The sequence below is a fragment of the Gopherus flavomarginatus genome, chromosome 2 (assembly GCF_025201925.1).
Source record: "Gopherus flavomarginatus isolate rGopFla2 chromosome 2, rGopFla2.mat.asm, whole genome shotgun sequence".
In the NCBI taxonomy this organism is placed as follows: domain Eukaryota; kingdom Metazoa; phylum Chordata; order Testudines; family Testudinidae; genus Gopherus; species Gopherus flavomarginatus.
Window position 1 is genome coordinate 173975031 of NC_066618.1, and position 15011 is coordinate 173990041.

The 15011-nt window shown below is 42.1% G+C and overlaps 1 protein-coding gene across 8 annotated transcripts in view; it reads right to left on the minus strand.

Moving 5' to 3' along the window:
• Positions 1–15011, minus strand: part of RNF152 (ring finger protein 152) — a 110848-nt gene that overhangs the window by 45367 nt on the left and 50470 nt on the right. For 6 of the 8 annotated variants that reach the window (XM_050940324.1, XM_050940320.1, XM_050940322.1 and 3 more), the window contains one exon: positions 3024–6247. The exons of 1 other annotated variant lie outside the window; for it this stretch is intronic. In XM_050940324.1, coding sequence (XP_050796281.1) covers positions 5470–6078 — 609 coding nt within the window. In that variant the 5' untranslated portion in view covers positions 6079–6247 and the 3' untranslated portion in view covers positions 3024–5469. Of the gene's footprint in view, positions 1–3023; positions 6248–15011 lie in introns of those variants that run through there. One more of the 8 variants, XR_007772575.1, reaches the window with a different exon arrangement.

Consider the following 15011-nt stretch of genomic DNA (forward strand, 5'->3'; position numbering starts at 1 on the left):
CACAATGAAGAAGCTGCCTCAGGGTGTACACCACCACCAGTATAGCCAAACAGCATTCGTCCATTCTTGGTTACTAATGATCCACTCAATCCTAGGTAACAGATAATCTTCTGAGCCTCGCTGTGTGTGTACATGCGCTCCCCTCAGCTTTCAAAACCTTCTTCCCTCTCATGTTCCCATGAGCAGATGTAAATCCTCACTTTACCAGTATGCATATTGGCTTCAATGTGATATTAATATATATGTGTTTGTGCGTGAATCCTCTCTGATCCCTGCTTCTGGTGTTCAGAAGACTGCTTAGCTAGCGTTTAGATCTAAAATAAAGAGATATTTACTGAAGCATTAATTGAATGCTGTAAAAATGCATTCCCTGGACATTTATAAGGCTTTAAATTTCAACTGCTTAGACAACACATAAGTGCTCATTTGCTAAAGATGCTAAGGGCAGTTTGAGAAATGTCAGCCAACGCCATTCAATTTGAGAAGCGTGAAACAAGCAGTGTAGTTTGACTTGGGTCAATACTGGCATGCAAAATGTTAACGTGACAGAGAGAAAGAAAGAAGAACAATCCCAGCTGTCAGGCCTAAGGACAGTGTAAAGGAAAGGAAAGGTCATTCATAAGCTGTAATTCCATTCCAGCATTCCAGTAGAATCTTGCCCTGCTAAATACTCAAACATAAAAGTCTTTGCTTTAACTGTATATGAATCCTTATAGCCTCCTGGGTGATGTTTGGATTCATTTGTCATCATGCATTCCCCCCAGAAAGAAAGAAAACTCCAAATTTAAAACCACATACCCTGGGCAGCTGGCAAGAGGAAACATTTTGAAGCCAGCATTCCACTAAATGTATTTACTAGACATATGGATGTCTCCTGTATGACTTATTGTGTTGTAATACAGCTTGAATTCACAGAAGTGTGTTTAGATCTGGGATTTTTGGTTCTGGCCAATCACTGATGAACAGGTCACAATGTTACCTTAGTGCAATAGGTATTAACACACACAAAAAAAATCCAGATAAAGTGTAGGCTTATAGTAGATTCAAATCATGTATCAGTCACAGTGAAAATAAATTGTTTGGTCTCATCCTCACCCTGTTTGCTTATTTTGCAGTGGATTTGTTACTTGCATAATCTCCATTCAAGAAAAGCCTCATGCCTGTAACACTAGCAAGGGATGGGGGTTGGCTGATCTGGATTAAGGAACACTGGAATGATTGGGGTGAGGGGGTTGCAGGTACGGAGATGACAGAGACCTGCCTGCACAATACATGCTCAGGCTAATGCCAATAATATCTCACTTTTGTAAGGAATAAATTCACTCACAAATTTTAAAATCACTTGAAGCAGAAAAGAAAATCTTTGTAGCTCTGTGGTCATCAGATGTAATTTCTACTCAAAAATCAACTATTTAACAACAACAACAAAACTACTACCCCTCAACACACACACACACACACACACACACACACACCCCTTTTGAAAACTTGCCACAGCCCATACTTAAAAAATTTGTCTTGAGAAACACAGCCAAATGTTAGTTTTGGTTACACTAGTGTAAATACAGATTAATTCCACTGAGTTACTCACTGTGCTGTTGATTTTAAGGTGAAGGACTAGAGAAACCATAATTCACTTGATGTATTCATCTATTCCTGCCAATATTTTATTCATACCAACCTTCATTAATAAAGATGAAACTTTACACTCACGATTGCTCCCTATTTACAAAACTACTATGCTTCTTTCCATATCATCTAAGCATGATCAATTACTTAATACACAATTTTCTAAAAAAATTGCACATACCAAAATTGCATATTTTGAATTTGTAAAATTCACTGAACAAACTTTCACAAAGTGAACCCTATTTCTGTCGCCCAGCAAAGCACAAGGTAAAAATGGAAGCTGAGACCTTTAAAATAAAAGAAGCTGTACTCTCCGGTAAACAATCAAATAATACACCTTCATAAAGGCTGTCCAAAAATTCAGGTGCATAAATAACTTAAGGCAAGATTTAGTATAAATAATGTTTGCTCAACTAGTACTTATGCCATAAAAAAATTAAAGTTTGTCTTCCTTTTTCAAGAACTGAGTAGTGATCAAAAGAGTCACTGATATACAAGGATTAAGAACCTACCCAGGAGCTGATCATTTTGGCATGAAATTGGTGCAGAACTGGGATATTATGTGAGTTTAAATGTTTTTCCTGGGAATAATTTCTCTAACACATTTTTCTAAGTCATAGCCATAGATAGCTGTTTCCTTTCTGAATGCCTGGTTTTGGACTGAGGACTATAAAATGGAATAGACCACACTGCATTTTAAAGTCTGAGTATTAACCTACTTGAGAAATGGTCTAACACTGTACATTGCAATATACTACAACTCATTTCTACACTCATCAGTATAAAGCTATGTGATCTAACATGATATGAAGGTTGCAAAATTTCAATGCTAGTTGCACTGCCTAAAACAAAGAAGAAACTTCCCTCATAAAATTATATTTTTGAATAGGCATTAACCCACAAAAAATCTTGAGGTTTTATTTATTGCACTCACACAAAAACTGTAAAACAGGCAAATATCAGAATCAGAAATTAGGTCAGCCATGCATTTCAGCAGGCTCTGAATAGTACAAGAAACTCACACTAACCAAACAATGTACTGTGTTAAGTAATACAGTATGGTGTTCTAGTCAGATAATGCCTACATCATTAATACCAGATTAAACCCCATGTTTGCCTGTTATGAAATGTGTTATGCAGTGTAGCATTTTAACCTAATTTCTGGTTTATCCTTCCAACTACACTCTTCTGTGTGGGGAAGGAAAACCAGCACCTTTTATGAGAGACATTATTTGAAAAGATCAAGAGAACCTGCTTTGTCAAGAGCTTCAGTTAGGCATTTTATGTTCATTCCAATGTTAATATTATTAGTACTGTACTCACAGGGCCTTCTACTCCACTGTCCTGCATCTTGTCTAGCCATTTACACTTGTGCTCAGTGAGTGCAAATTTCACGCCCACACCCCCCCCCCCCCCACGTGCTGTGAGGGTAGATGATTACAAGGGGCGAGGCAGTAGAGCAGTATGTCCTCTAACTGTATTCTAGCACGGAGTCTTATGAAGGCAGAAATATTAGCAGGCTACAGCTCCATTACATGCTAACATGTAACATGGATGTAAATACAGTTTTCCTTACAAGACGATGATACAGATTAACAATTTTAATACCGCATGCGTTTGGAATAAATATTCCTTTCTATTACATCCCACGTTCACTGATGTCCAGGTGCATAATGTTTATAAGCGTTTGTAAACCAGGTTCTCTGCATATTGCATATGGTTCTGCATGTGCTTTTCTTAGTGGATAAAAGGAGGTAACAAATGTGTCACCTCTGGGGTATTTTCTTTGTTATGCCCTCACAAATGACAGTAGATAAAAGCAGGCACAGTGCACCAGGAGCTTTATCTTCATGCGTAACCTTACATATATAATTTAACAATCAGGCATATATATGCCATTTTTTAGAGAACAGACATAAAGCAGAGGAGAGAGAGAGAAGAGAGAATCTAGCACTAAGGAAGTTATGTGCTCTGTATTTTATTTTCGAATGAGAATGATGTTCATAAAGAACCAATTTTTCCTCAGTTGCACTGGTGCAACGCCACTGACTTCTTTTATGTGCCTAACTCAGTTGGAACAAGGTTCTCCAGTGTTATTACATAGGGTTGAATCATCTCAAATTAACTATTAGAAAGCATATTAGTAATAGATTAGAGGTCATTGTTCACTGTGCTTACACCTATGTAATTGTTCATTCTTCATACTAGCAATACAAATCAGGCAAACCAATAGTTTTTTTCTACCACAAGTCCCACTCTGACTCTTAAAAAAAAAATCAAACAAATCCAGACTTTCAGCCAGATTCTGATACCCTTACTCATGCTGAATACCTTACTCCGCAAGAAGTCCCACAAAAGGTGATGAACTGTCTTGTTAAGTGAGGTGTTAGCATAAGTAGCCTAATCTGGGCCTTTATGAGCAATCAGTTGCAGTCACGTGAGCTTTGTAATGTCAACATGCAGTAAAAAATATATCATTTCCTTTTGGAAGTTTCACACTTGGCCCTAAGAGTAGAAAGGTTTATATCACTGAAAGGAGGCACAGGGCCTGATTATGATCTCACACAGGTTTTACACCAGTGTGACTCCAGGGGGTTAGGAGAGGCAGCATGGTCCAGTAGATCAAGCACTAGTCTTGGACTCAGGAGCCCTGGGTTCTGTTCCTAGGCCTGCTACTGACCTGATCTGTGACCTTGGGCAAGTCCCTTTCCCATCATTGGTCTGTTTTATCTATGTAGAGCATGAACCCTTTGAGATGAGATATTTGTACAATGCTTGGCACAATGAGACCTCAATTTCTATTCTGTCATCTAGGCATCCAGGGAGTTACTGTCAGTAATGACACAGCTGCAACTATGATTGAACATGGAGGCAAGGCTGGTCCCATATTCTAAAAATCAATTTGCTATCCAGTCATTGCAGGAAACATGTCCAGCACTTCTATGACCCATCTCTTCACTAATCCCCAGGGAGACCAGAGCCTTGAGAAGCCTGTCTGACAGACCAGAGGTGAAACAGCATGTCCAGTGTTTACACTTCAAAGCCATACCCCATGATGGGCTTACACCACAGGGCTTTGGCTGCACTTCTAGGTAGCCCTATTTGTTCACTTTATTGCTCCTCTGCTTGGATCTTGCTTTAACAAAACACTTGGAAAGGACACTTCACTACAGGTGGAAACAAAATGAAAGTATATGACAAAACACACATCAGATATGAAACACAAATCATTTGTAAAATGTTTCCTTTTAAAAACTATTATGCAACTTTCTAACTTATTTTAATTAATGTGCAATTTAAAATATTTAAAAAGCCTTACTAACTAAATGAATTTTTTTTTACAGTTCCCTTTCACCTCCCATTAAAAAAAATATGTATTGACTGGCATTGGACTATCTTTACTGAGTCTTACACCGATTCTCATGTTTAATTCTACTTATACATATAGCATTTTGATTTTAATCTACTGCATTTAAAGACAGAGTGATCATATCATATACTTTTACAGTATTACCAGCTAAGTAGATGTCTTTAGTCTCATAACATGATAAAAATCATTAGAAGTTACAATCCATTTGATCAATGAGGATGGTGACACATGCAGTCTTCCTCAATGCAGTCACCATCAGATGCTCATCATGATTTTCTCTGTACTCTGCTGAGAGGTCTCACATTTTGCCTTTTAGGACTGCCTTTAGACTGTAAAACAACTGTACAGTGTCAAGCGTTCTGTAGTAATTGGTCAATGTTGCAGTGCATCATCTCACTCGAGCCTGTCATCACCAACACCTTCCCAACCCCATAATTATCCCATCGGAGTATTCTGGGAGCAGACCCTTTTCAGCCACAGGAAATCACAGTGAAACGCTTGGAAATGCAAGACATATTGTGGAGAACAATACCAAGGAGAAAGACCAAGACGCACGCCACCAAGATCACAGTGCAAACACCTGACCAGGTGGAGCTTTTCACAACACCCCTCCTGTCTTGCTCCTCCTCTCCGACTTCCTGCGGGATCCCTCCTTGCAGGGGCTGCTGCTCGGTTGGGATTGTCACAGTGACAGACTTTTGCTGACTACCTGGCAGGAGGCGACAGCCAATGTCTCCTGGCAACAGCGCTCTCTCCTTGGAGATGGGCAAGGGCAACATGTAGCACCCATTGCTAGGAAGTTTGATGAAGACTGGGGTGTGCTCTGAAGTATGGGGAATTGCAATCACAGCAATCACCTCTGGGTCATCAGGCAGCTGGGATACAGAAAATCCCGGTGGCAGTTTAGTGATACCTCGGCACCAGGGACATCTCAGGTCCTTCTGGCTTGTCCTCATCTGCTGAAGGCAAACAGAGCAACAGGTATGCTTACAGTCCAGCAACTTGGGCCTCCGTCGGGGGCTGTAATAATTGAAACAAATTTGACATTCCAGCAGAGAGTCCTGGGACAGTGTCTCCATTGTAGCCCTAATGGAGAAAACACTGAGTATCTTACAGAGTCTTGCCGTATAGTCCAAAATCTGAAGCCTGGTGTAGTTCCTCTCTTTCCACGACTTCCTTTTATCTCATCAGTGAAGGACAGTGGTTAGGAAGTTTGTAGACGAGCATCTGACTCTAATCTTTTGGTATCTGAGCAAAACAGAAAATTCAAATGAACCAGGTTAATTGGGAAGACCAAACAAAATGCAGAGAAAAAAAAACCAGGATTTTAAAATGCAGGAGAATAGAATCTGCACTTCTTAAAATGATTAATAACTAGTGTCCTTTTTTAGAGCCAAATTTTCAGGTCAGTCTTTACTAGGCTTCCATTTCTGTAGCTACATGTAACCACCAACACAATTTTGCAATGGCAGTTATGCCCACAAAAATGGAGGCTAGAGTCTGAAACCCTGGCCTTTAACCCATTTTTCACTTAACACATTTTTAGAATTTCCCAAATATTTCTGAACCTTAATAATAATTTCCAATTAAGCCTTTAAACCCTTAAGAATTTTTAGCTATTTCCATCCACTACTAAGTCTGTACATGAGATAAGTAATGCAAATGCTTAAAAAGAATAAGTTTTTCTAGGCACCTAAGTTATGCCAGTAAAACATATGCATGAATGAGCAAACAACTAACTACACTGGTGTGACCCTAAAAACCCTCGATGCCAACTGACAAAGGGAACATTGTTCTGTTAGAGTAACTCTTGACAGGCCTGACAAACTCACTACACCTAACACTTTGCTTTAACAGCACTTACCAATAAAGGGTCAAGTGAGGTTTCTAATAAAAGCTTATGTCATATTGATACTCATAATCACTGTGAGATGTACTTACAGATGATATTTAAGGAGTTGTGTGTGTATGTACTGAAAATATGTTTTAGAGACTGTGTCCCAGGCTGGGTAGGCAAACAGGTTTTTGCCAGACAAAGAGATGTATCTCCCTCGGTAGATTACGCATTGTAAGCCAACACAGCAAAAGCCCCATTTTGCATACAACATGAAGCCAGCACATCAGGGAATGAACCACAGGAGGATCATCCTGACTCTGCGAGCAACACAATGAATTCGGGAGTATGGGGGGCGGGGGAAGGAGAAAGACATTTTGTTATCCTTCACTAAGGAAGAAAAAAGGACAGTGCTTTCTGCATTCATTGCAGAAATGGGGGATCCCAGCCAGGTTGGCTGAAGAAGCTGGGGAACTGCTTTAGGTGAGAAAGTACTTTAGACAGAGGTTTTAGCCTGATATAGTTAAGTTTAGGCTCTAAGAAACATGTTATACTTTTGTTTTATATGTAATCATTTGTGTTTCCATCATTGTCCTTATTCACTTTCTCTTAAATTTTAGTCTTTGATAATAAACTTATGATTGTTTTCACTATAAACACACCTCAGTGCTGTGATGTTATATAGGAGCTGATATTCATTCAGTGGAATCAAACAAGCCGGTGCATGCACTATTTCTCTGGGGACAGCTTAGATGGTCATTTCTGTGAGTGTCCAGTGACAGGGTCTGGACTCTACAGGGGAAGACTTCAAAAGGGATCGGTCTGCACCTCTCATTAACCTTGCAAGGCAAAGCAAGAGCTGAAAGAGCCCTCAGGAGATTGTTTGGGTAGCTAATAGACTGGTGGTGTCAGGCAGTAGTGTAGCTGGGGTGGGGAAGGGGGGCAGCGGCCACTCCCCCACTGAGCCTTGTCAATTTCTTGGCACCTTTTTACTCACCCGGGGAGCAATCAAAAAAAGGCACCACCCGCTGTGGCGCTTTTATTTTACTCACCCACCGGCGCTCCAGGTCTTCGGCAGCACTTAGGCAGCAGGACCTTCACTCGCTTCGCAGGTCTTCGGTGGCATTTCGGCGGCGAGTCCCTCAGTGCCACTGAAGACACGCAGAGCGAGTGAAGGGCCTGCCACCAAAGTGCCGCTGAAGACCCGGAGCACCGCCAGGTGAGTAAAAGGACTGCAGCACTGCCGGGTGAGTAAAAGTGCCGCAGCGGGTGGCACCTTTTTGATCATTCCCCCTGTTCTCTCCACCTGGCTACGCCACTGGTGTCAGGGAGTGGACACCCAGTTAAGCACGAGCAAATCTTCCTCTCGTTGAGGCAGGGGAATAACAAGGTGACTGACTCCTGGCACCCCAAGAAGGCATCCCAACTGAGAAATGCATATTTGTGTGCAAATAAAAAGGAACTACCAGCTTTTCAGTAACATTAACTCTTTGCATAGCTACAAGAATACTTTGTGGGCAGAGCTCGGGTTCTTTCCTTTGAAAATGTAGTCCATTAACATCAATGGAAATTGAGCTCAAGACCGCAAGCAGTATATGACCCAAAGATGGCACTATACTAATGCACTATATTAACATATTAAAGAACAACTATTTATTAATACTGTTCTCCAGCATTAATAATTGTACTGGTTCTATTTATTTTTCAAGATGATTCTTTGAAGTTTTCACCTATTTCTTAGTTCAGTACATTAAAGATCATTTGTTTCCTTCACTATTGTCCTATGGGGTTTTTGTTTTGTTTGCCTATGATTTTGCAGGGCTTGTGAGGTATGGGGTGGGGACATTATATTTTTCATAGATTTAATCCCAAAAGGGACCACTGTGAACATGTAACCTACTATATAATACAGGCCCTCCGACTTCCCTGAATTAATTCCTATTTGAACTACAGCATGTCTTTTAGAAAAACATCTATTCTTGATTTTAAAATTGCCAGTGATAGAGAATCCACCACAGCCATCAGTAAGATGCTCCAATGGTTAATCATCCTCACTGTTAAATAACTACACCTTATTTCCAGTCTGAATTTGTCTAGCTCCAGATCCAGCCATTCAGTCTAGCTATGCCTTTCTCTGCTAGATTGAAGAGTCCATTTTCCAATTTTTATTTCCCACGTAGGCAGTGGTGAGCTGGAGCCGATTCGCGCAGGTTCACAAGAATAGGTTGTTAAATTTAGAAGCTGGTGTAGAGCCAGTTGCTAAAGGGGTGGCTCTGCTTCCCTAGGAGGCAATTTAAAGGGCCTGGGGCTCCCAGCAGTGGCTGGAGCCCCAGGCCCTTTAAATTGCCACCAGAGCCCACTGCTGGAGCCCTGGGGTAAGGCTGCGGGGCTCTGGGGGCTATTTAAAAAGTCCGGGGCTCCCGCTGCTTCTACTGCCCTAGCCCTTTAAATAGCCACCAGAGTCCCGCTACTACTCTAGGCAGCTATTTAAAGGACCGGGGCAGTAGAAGCAGGGGAGTCGCAGGCCCTTTAAATAGCCCCCAGAGCCCTGGGATAGCGAAGGGCTCCAGGGGCTATTTAAAGGGCGGGGCTCCAGCTGCCTCTGCCGCCCTGGTTCCTTAAATAGCCACGGGATTCCTGCTGCTTTCCCAGGGCTCCCACGGCTATTTACAGGTCCGAGGCTGTAGAAGCAGGGGAGCCCTGACCCTTTAAATAGCCCCTGGAGCCCCTGGCTGCTGCTGCTACCTTGGCAGGGGAGAGGGGGAGAAACTTGCGGGTTCTGAGGGGGGCAGGACGTGGGTTGGGGTTGGATGGGTGTGGGGCGGGAGACAGGCACGTGGGGCTTGTATTGTACTCACCGCGCGGTTCCCTACTGGGTCTTCAGCAGTACTTCGATGGGGGGAGGGGGTGTCTTCACTCGCTCCGGGTGAAGGACCTGCCCCCGAAATGCTGCCGAAAACCCGGAGTGAGTGAAGGACACACACACACACACGAAGTGCCGCTGAGGACCCAGTAGGGAACGGTTTTTAGGATTTTGGGAGCTCATCACTGCATGGAGGTACTTATAAACTGATCAAGTCAACTCTTATCCTTCTTTTTCTTAAACTAATAGATTAGTTCTGTGTGTCTATCACTATAAATAATGTTTTACAATCCTTTAATAATTCTCATGGCTTTTCTCTGAATCCACTTGAATTTATCAGCATCCTTCTTGACTTGTGGACACCCGAACTGGACCCAGTATTCCAGTAGCAGTCACCTCACTGCCAAACACAGAGGTAAAATAACTTCTACTCCTACTTGAGCATCACACTGGGAACTCTGTTTAGCTGATTATCCACCATGATGCCCATATCATTTTCAGAGTCTATAGTATGGTCTATATTTTCTGTCCCTCCATTTGGGAGTACTAAAATGCGTGTTGTTTGCTTGCATCCAGTTTACCAATCTACCCAGATCTTTCTGTATCAGTAACTGTCCTCTTCGTTACTTACCACTCCCCCAATCTTTGTGTCACTTGCAAACTTTCAATGATGATTTTGGTTTCCCAAGGTCATTGATAAAAACATTATCTAGCATAGGGCCAAGTACTGATCCCTATGGGACCTCACTAGCATCACATCGCTCAGTAATAACTACCTGTTTACCATTACATTTCGAGATGTGTCAGTTAGTCAGGTGTTAATCCATTTAATATGTGCCATGTTAATTTTATATCATTCTAGGGATTTTTAATGTCATGCAGTACCAAGTCAAATGATTAACAGAAGACTAAATATATTACATCAGCACTATGACCTTTATCAACCAAACATGTAATCTCATAGAAAAAGGTGACAAGTCAGTTTGACAAGTTAGTTATACCTTTCTGTCCCTGCCCACTTCACTGTATTTAAGAATATTCTATAAAGGAGTCAGTTTGCTTATGTTTGTGGAGAGAACTTTTAAATAAAAGTATTTCCTAGTCAGTACTAATGGATAAATAATAATTAAACACTTGCGCAGTGATGTTCGTGTTTTTCCTATAGTAGTTTCCCCAAGACTGAATCATCAGCCAAGGCTTGTAGCTGTGAGGAGGATTTTTCCTTCTCATAACATTTTCTCCCTCCTTCTCTTTCCAGTTCATACAACTGGTCACAATACCCTATTTAACATGTAACATTATAGTTACTGTCCCAGAGATGATGGAAATAAAGGATGGAAATATGGGAGTGCAATACTGGATTAGGCCATAGGGCCATCCATTCCTGTATCCTGCCTCTGGCAGTGGCCAATACTTGACACAAAAGACAAAATGTGTGCAGTAGGCCACATTCTCAGTTGTCACAGATTGATACCACTCCACTGAAGTCAGTGGAACCAGGCCAATTTACAACAGCAGCAGCTCTGGCTCACAATGTGTCTTACCAACCTCTCAGTGATTATAACGACACCAAAACAACCAAGAGCAGAACTGGGCCAAAATATCTATCTTATGGAACCAAAGTGATGATCACAGAAAGTGACACCTTATCATAACCTTAGTCCCAGATTTGGACCTTAGCGTCCAAAATATGGGGGTTAGCATGAAAACCTCCAAGCTTAGTTACCAGCTTGGACCTGGTACTTGCTGCCACCACCCAAAAAATTAGAGTGTTTTGGGGCACTCTGGTCCCCCTGAAAAACCTTCCCTGGGGACCCCAAGACCCAAATCCCTTGAGTCTCACAACAAAGGGAAATAATCCTTTTTCCCTTCCCCCCTCCAGGTGCTCCTGGAGAGATACACAGACACAAGCTCTGTGAATCCAAACAGAGTGACTCCCCCTCTCCGTTCCCAGTCCTGGAAACAAAAAGCACTTTCCTCTTCACCCAGAGGAAATGCAAAATCAGGCTAGCAAATTCAACACACACAGATCTCCCCCTGATTTCTTCCTCCCACCAATTCCCTGGTGAGTACAGACTCAATTTCCCTGAAATTTCCCAGAAAAGAAAACTCCAACAGGTCTTAAAAGAAAGCTTTATATAAAAAAGAAAGGAAAAATACATACAAATGGTCTCTCTGTATTAAGGTGACAAAATACAGGGTCAATTGCTTAAAAGAATATTGAATAAACAGCCTTATTCAAAAAGAATACAAATCAAAGCACTCCAGCACTTATATTCATGCAAATACCAAAGAAAAGAAACCATATAACTTACTATCTGATCTCTTTGTCCTTACACTTAGAAACAGAAGATTAAAAAGCAGAACTACTTCTCCAAAGCTCAGAGAAAGCAGGCAGACAGACAAAGACTCAGACACAAAATTCCCTCCACCCAGAGTTGAAAAAATCCGGTTTCCTGATTGGTCCTCTGGTCAGGTGCTTCAGGTGAAAGAGACATTAACCCTTAGCTATCTGTTTATGACACACCTGCGTTCCAATGGTTTAAAAAAAAAAAAGATTTGCTTTTCAAAATTGGGCACATTGGTAGTAATGAAAATGCTTGTACGTGCAAGAAATACTTCACAAAGCAGCTACACTTCAAGCCGTATAGCTCTCAGGTGTGACTCTAAGGGACAGCCCCTGCAAAACGGGAGCATCAGGAAGCATTCTGCTCAAGGAAGAATGAGTGTAGGCACGGCAGAGGCAGCTGCACTTTCACAGAGTGCGGCTTGCTCACATCCACTGGCCAATGCATAAAAGAGGGAGTCATAATCACCCATGGGGCTCATAGACTCATATACATCTGTCTTGCCCTCACATAGGCCACAGACTTACCTGTGTCCTTTCCCTCCTCTTCCCTCCCCCAAACGGGCACACCTGTGTAAGAACCAAGTACAATCTGACCAATCATGGGGGAACTAGGTAGAATAAGTAAAAACTTTCAAACTCATAAAAATAAACTTGAGTGAATTCTTTGGGCAGATCTTAAGAGTGTTGATGCTTGGGGGAGTGTTGCCTGTTTTAATATGGTACAGGAGCTAGCTGCTCATACTATCAATGTACATAACTCTGAGATAAAAAAGGTAAAGGTACAGTCCAGGTTATACACAGATATCCATTAAAACAAACAAATAACAAAAACAACAACAACATGAGAACATTGAAGCTATGAAAGCCAAGAAACTCAGTTGGTATAAATCAAGATTGCCACACTAAGATTCTGGCCCCCAAATTTTGGAAGTCAGAAAATTAACTGGTGAAGATCCACAAAATATCTTCGACCCTATTTGGCATTCATTTACACTAGGCAGGGGCGGTTCCAGGCATCAGCACGCCAAGCATGTGCTTGGGGTGGCAAGCCGCGGGGGCGCTCTGCCGGTTGCCGCGAGGGCGGCAGGCAGGCTGCCTTCAGCAGCTTGCCTGCGGAGGGTCCACTGTCCCGCTACTTCGGTGGACCTCCACAGGCAAGCCGCCGAAGGTAGCCTGCCTGCCATGCTTGGGGCAGCAAAATGCCTAGAGCCGCCCTTGATACTAGGGTATCTCCATTGACATTACTGGAGTTAAACCCAATTCATACTGATGTAAATGAGATATGAATCAAGCCCCTTATCTCTGATCCTCTATCCCTGTCCAGTACTGTAGTCGTATCTACAAGTACTATCAACTCAGTGACTCAGCATCTTATATCTGACCTAATGTCTCTGTGTGGTATTTCAGTCACTGCAAGCATAGAAACGAGTGGAGAATTCAGAACTTAACAACAAAATAGAAGTCACCTTCAGGCAGAAACTAGGCTAAGAAATTTTCATCCCAAAAGGTGTGAAAGTTTTGGAAAGTTATGAGCAATTTAAAGGGAGTGGGATAGAATGGAAACCCTCATAGAATTGTAATTCTAGGCTCACACGTTGTACAACATACTGTGTACAGACTAATGAAAGCAGTAGTGGCTTCATTTGCAGGAGATTTTCTACGGATAAATAATAAAGCTCTCTCTATTATAGGTAGAGCGTAACCCTGGAAATGGTCACTTCTGAGCATGTGTCTTTAAATGTCATCTTATTTACAGCCACACACATTATATGGATATAGTGGGGTGGCCAAACTGTGGCTCACAAGCCACATGTGGCTCTTATATGGTTAAAGTGCAGCTAATGGAGCCTCCCACATTTCCCCCCATTCTCCACCTACCAGACTGGGAGGTGTGGGGAGCTCAGGACCTCTGCCTTGCAGCAGGGTGGTGGGCTTCTGACCCAAGGGGCAGGGGTCCCTGGGCTCAGGGCTTCAGAAGGAGCAGGGCAGAATCCCTGAGCCCCAGCAGGTGCTCCCCAGCTCTTAACTTTCTTCTGAAGATTGCAGACTTCTTCTGAAGATTCTTCTGTCGTTTGCGGCTCGGAGGGTAAGTGTGTGTTTGTGGTGCTGAACCAAACAAAAAACAGCTTCCTTTCCCCGAAGACCTCAAAATGTGATCAAAATATTTTGAACAGGCCAGCTGGAACATTCAGTTAGCCTAATTCCAGGTGAAGATTGCTTAGGAACATCTAAGAATGGGTTAAATATTAGTCTCTGTCATCTAACCCCTTGGTCTCTACTGTAGCAGAGTTCCTGACATCATTTTGGAGGTGCAACATTTGACATAATGGCAGCAAAATGAGTAATTTTACCTCAAAATATACCAAAGTCCCACAACACTCATTCATTCTGCCACAGCTCAATTTTAAAAACTAAATCATCACCTGTAGTCAGAATTAAATAGGGAAACAGCTACCACCCATTTGGCTCACCGTGTGTTGGTGAGGACAAAAGGTAAATCACATGAGATCTTACAACATTTATGTACCGTTTCAGTTTAATGAATGTGTCAAGAGTTAGTGTTCCAACTGAGAGCTTCTTCGGCCCTGGATTACTGTCTATCTAAATGAATTCCTTAGAGTTTGTAATCAACATGCTTCCTAAATAAGGCAAAAGATGCTGAGTTATCCAAAATGAACAGCTGGTCCAAAGGTTTATCAGGTTGGACTCTTCCCAGAGCAGAGATTTGCACAGCCTATGGAGCCAGCCAGGTCTCATATAAGGGCATTGCTGACTTCAGCATCAGTCAGAAATGTTGTTTTACCATTAGTTGCTCTGACTGAGTGACAGCCAAGAAAAAGTTGCTGACAGAGAAGAGCCAGTAAAGACTGTCAGGGGTAGCTATCGGACTCTGAAGGAGAAGGGGAACATAACAATGGCCTAGTCTACACTTTGCGTTTAAATCGAATTTAGCAGCATTAAACTG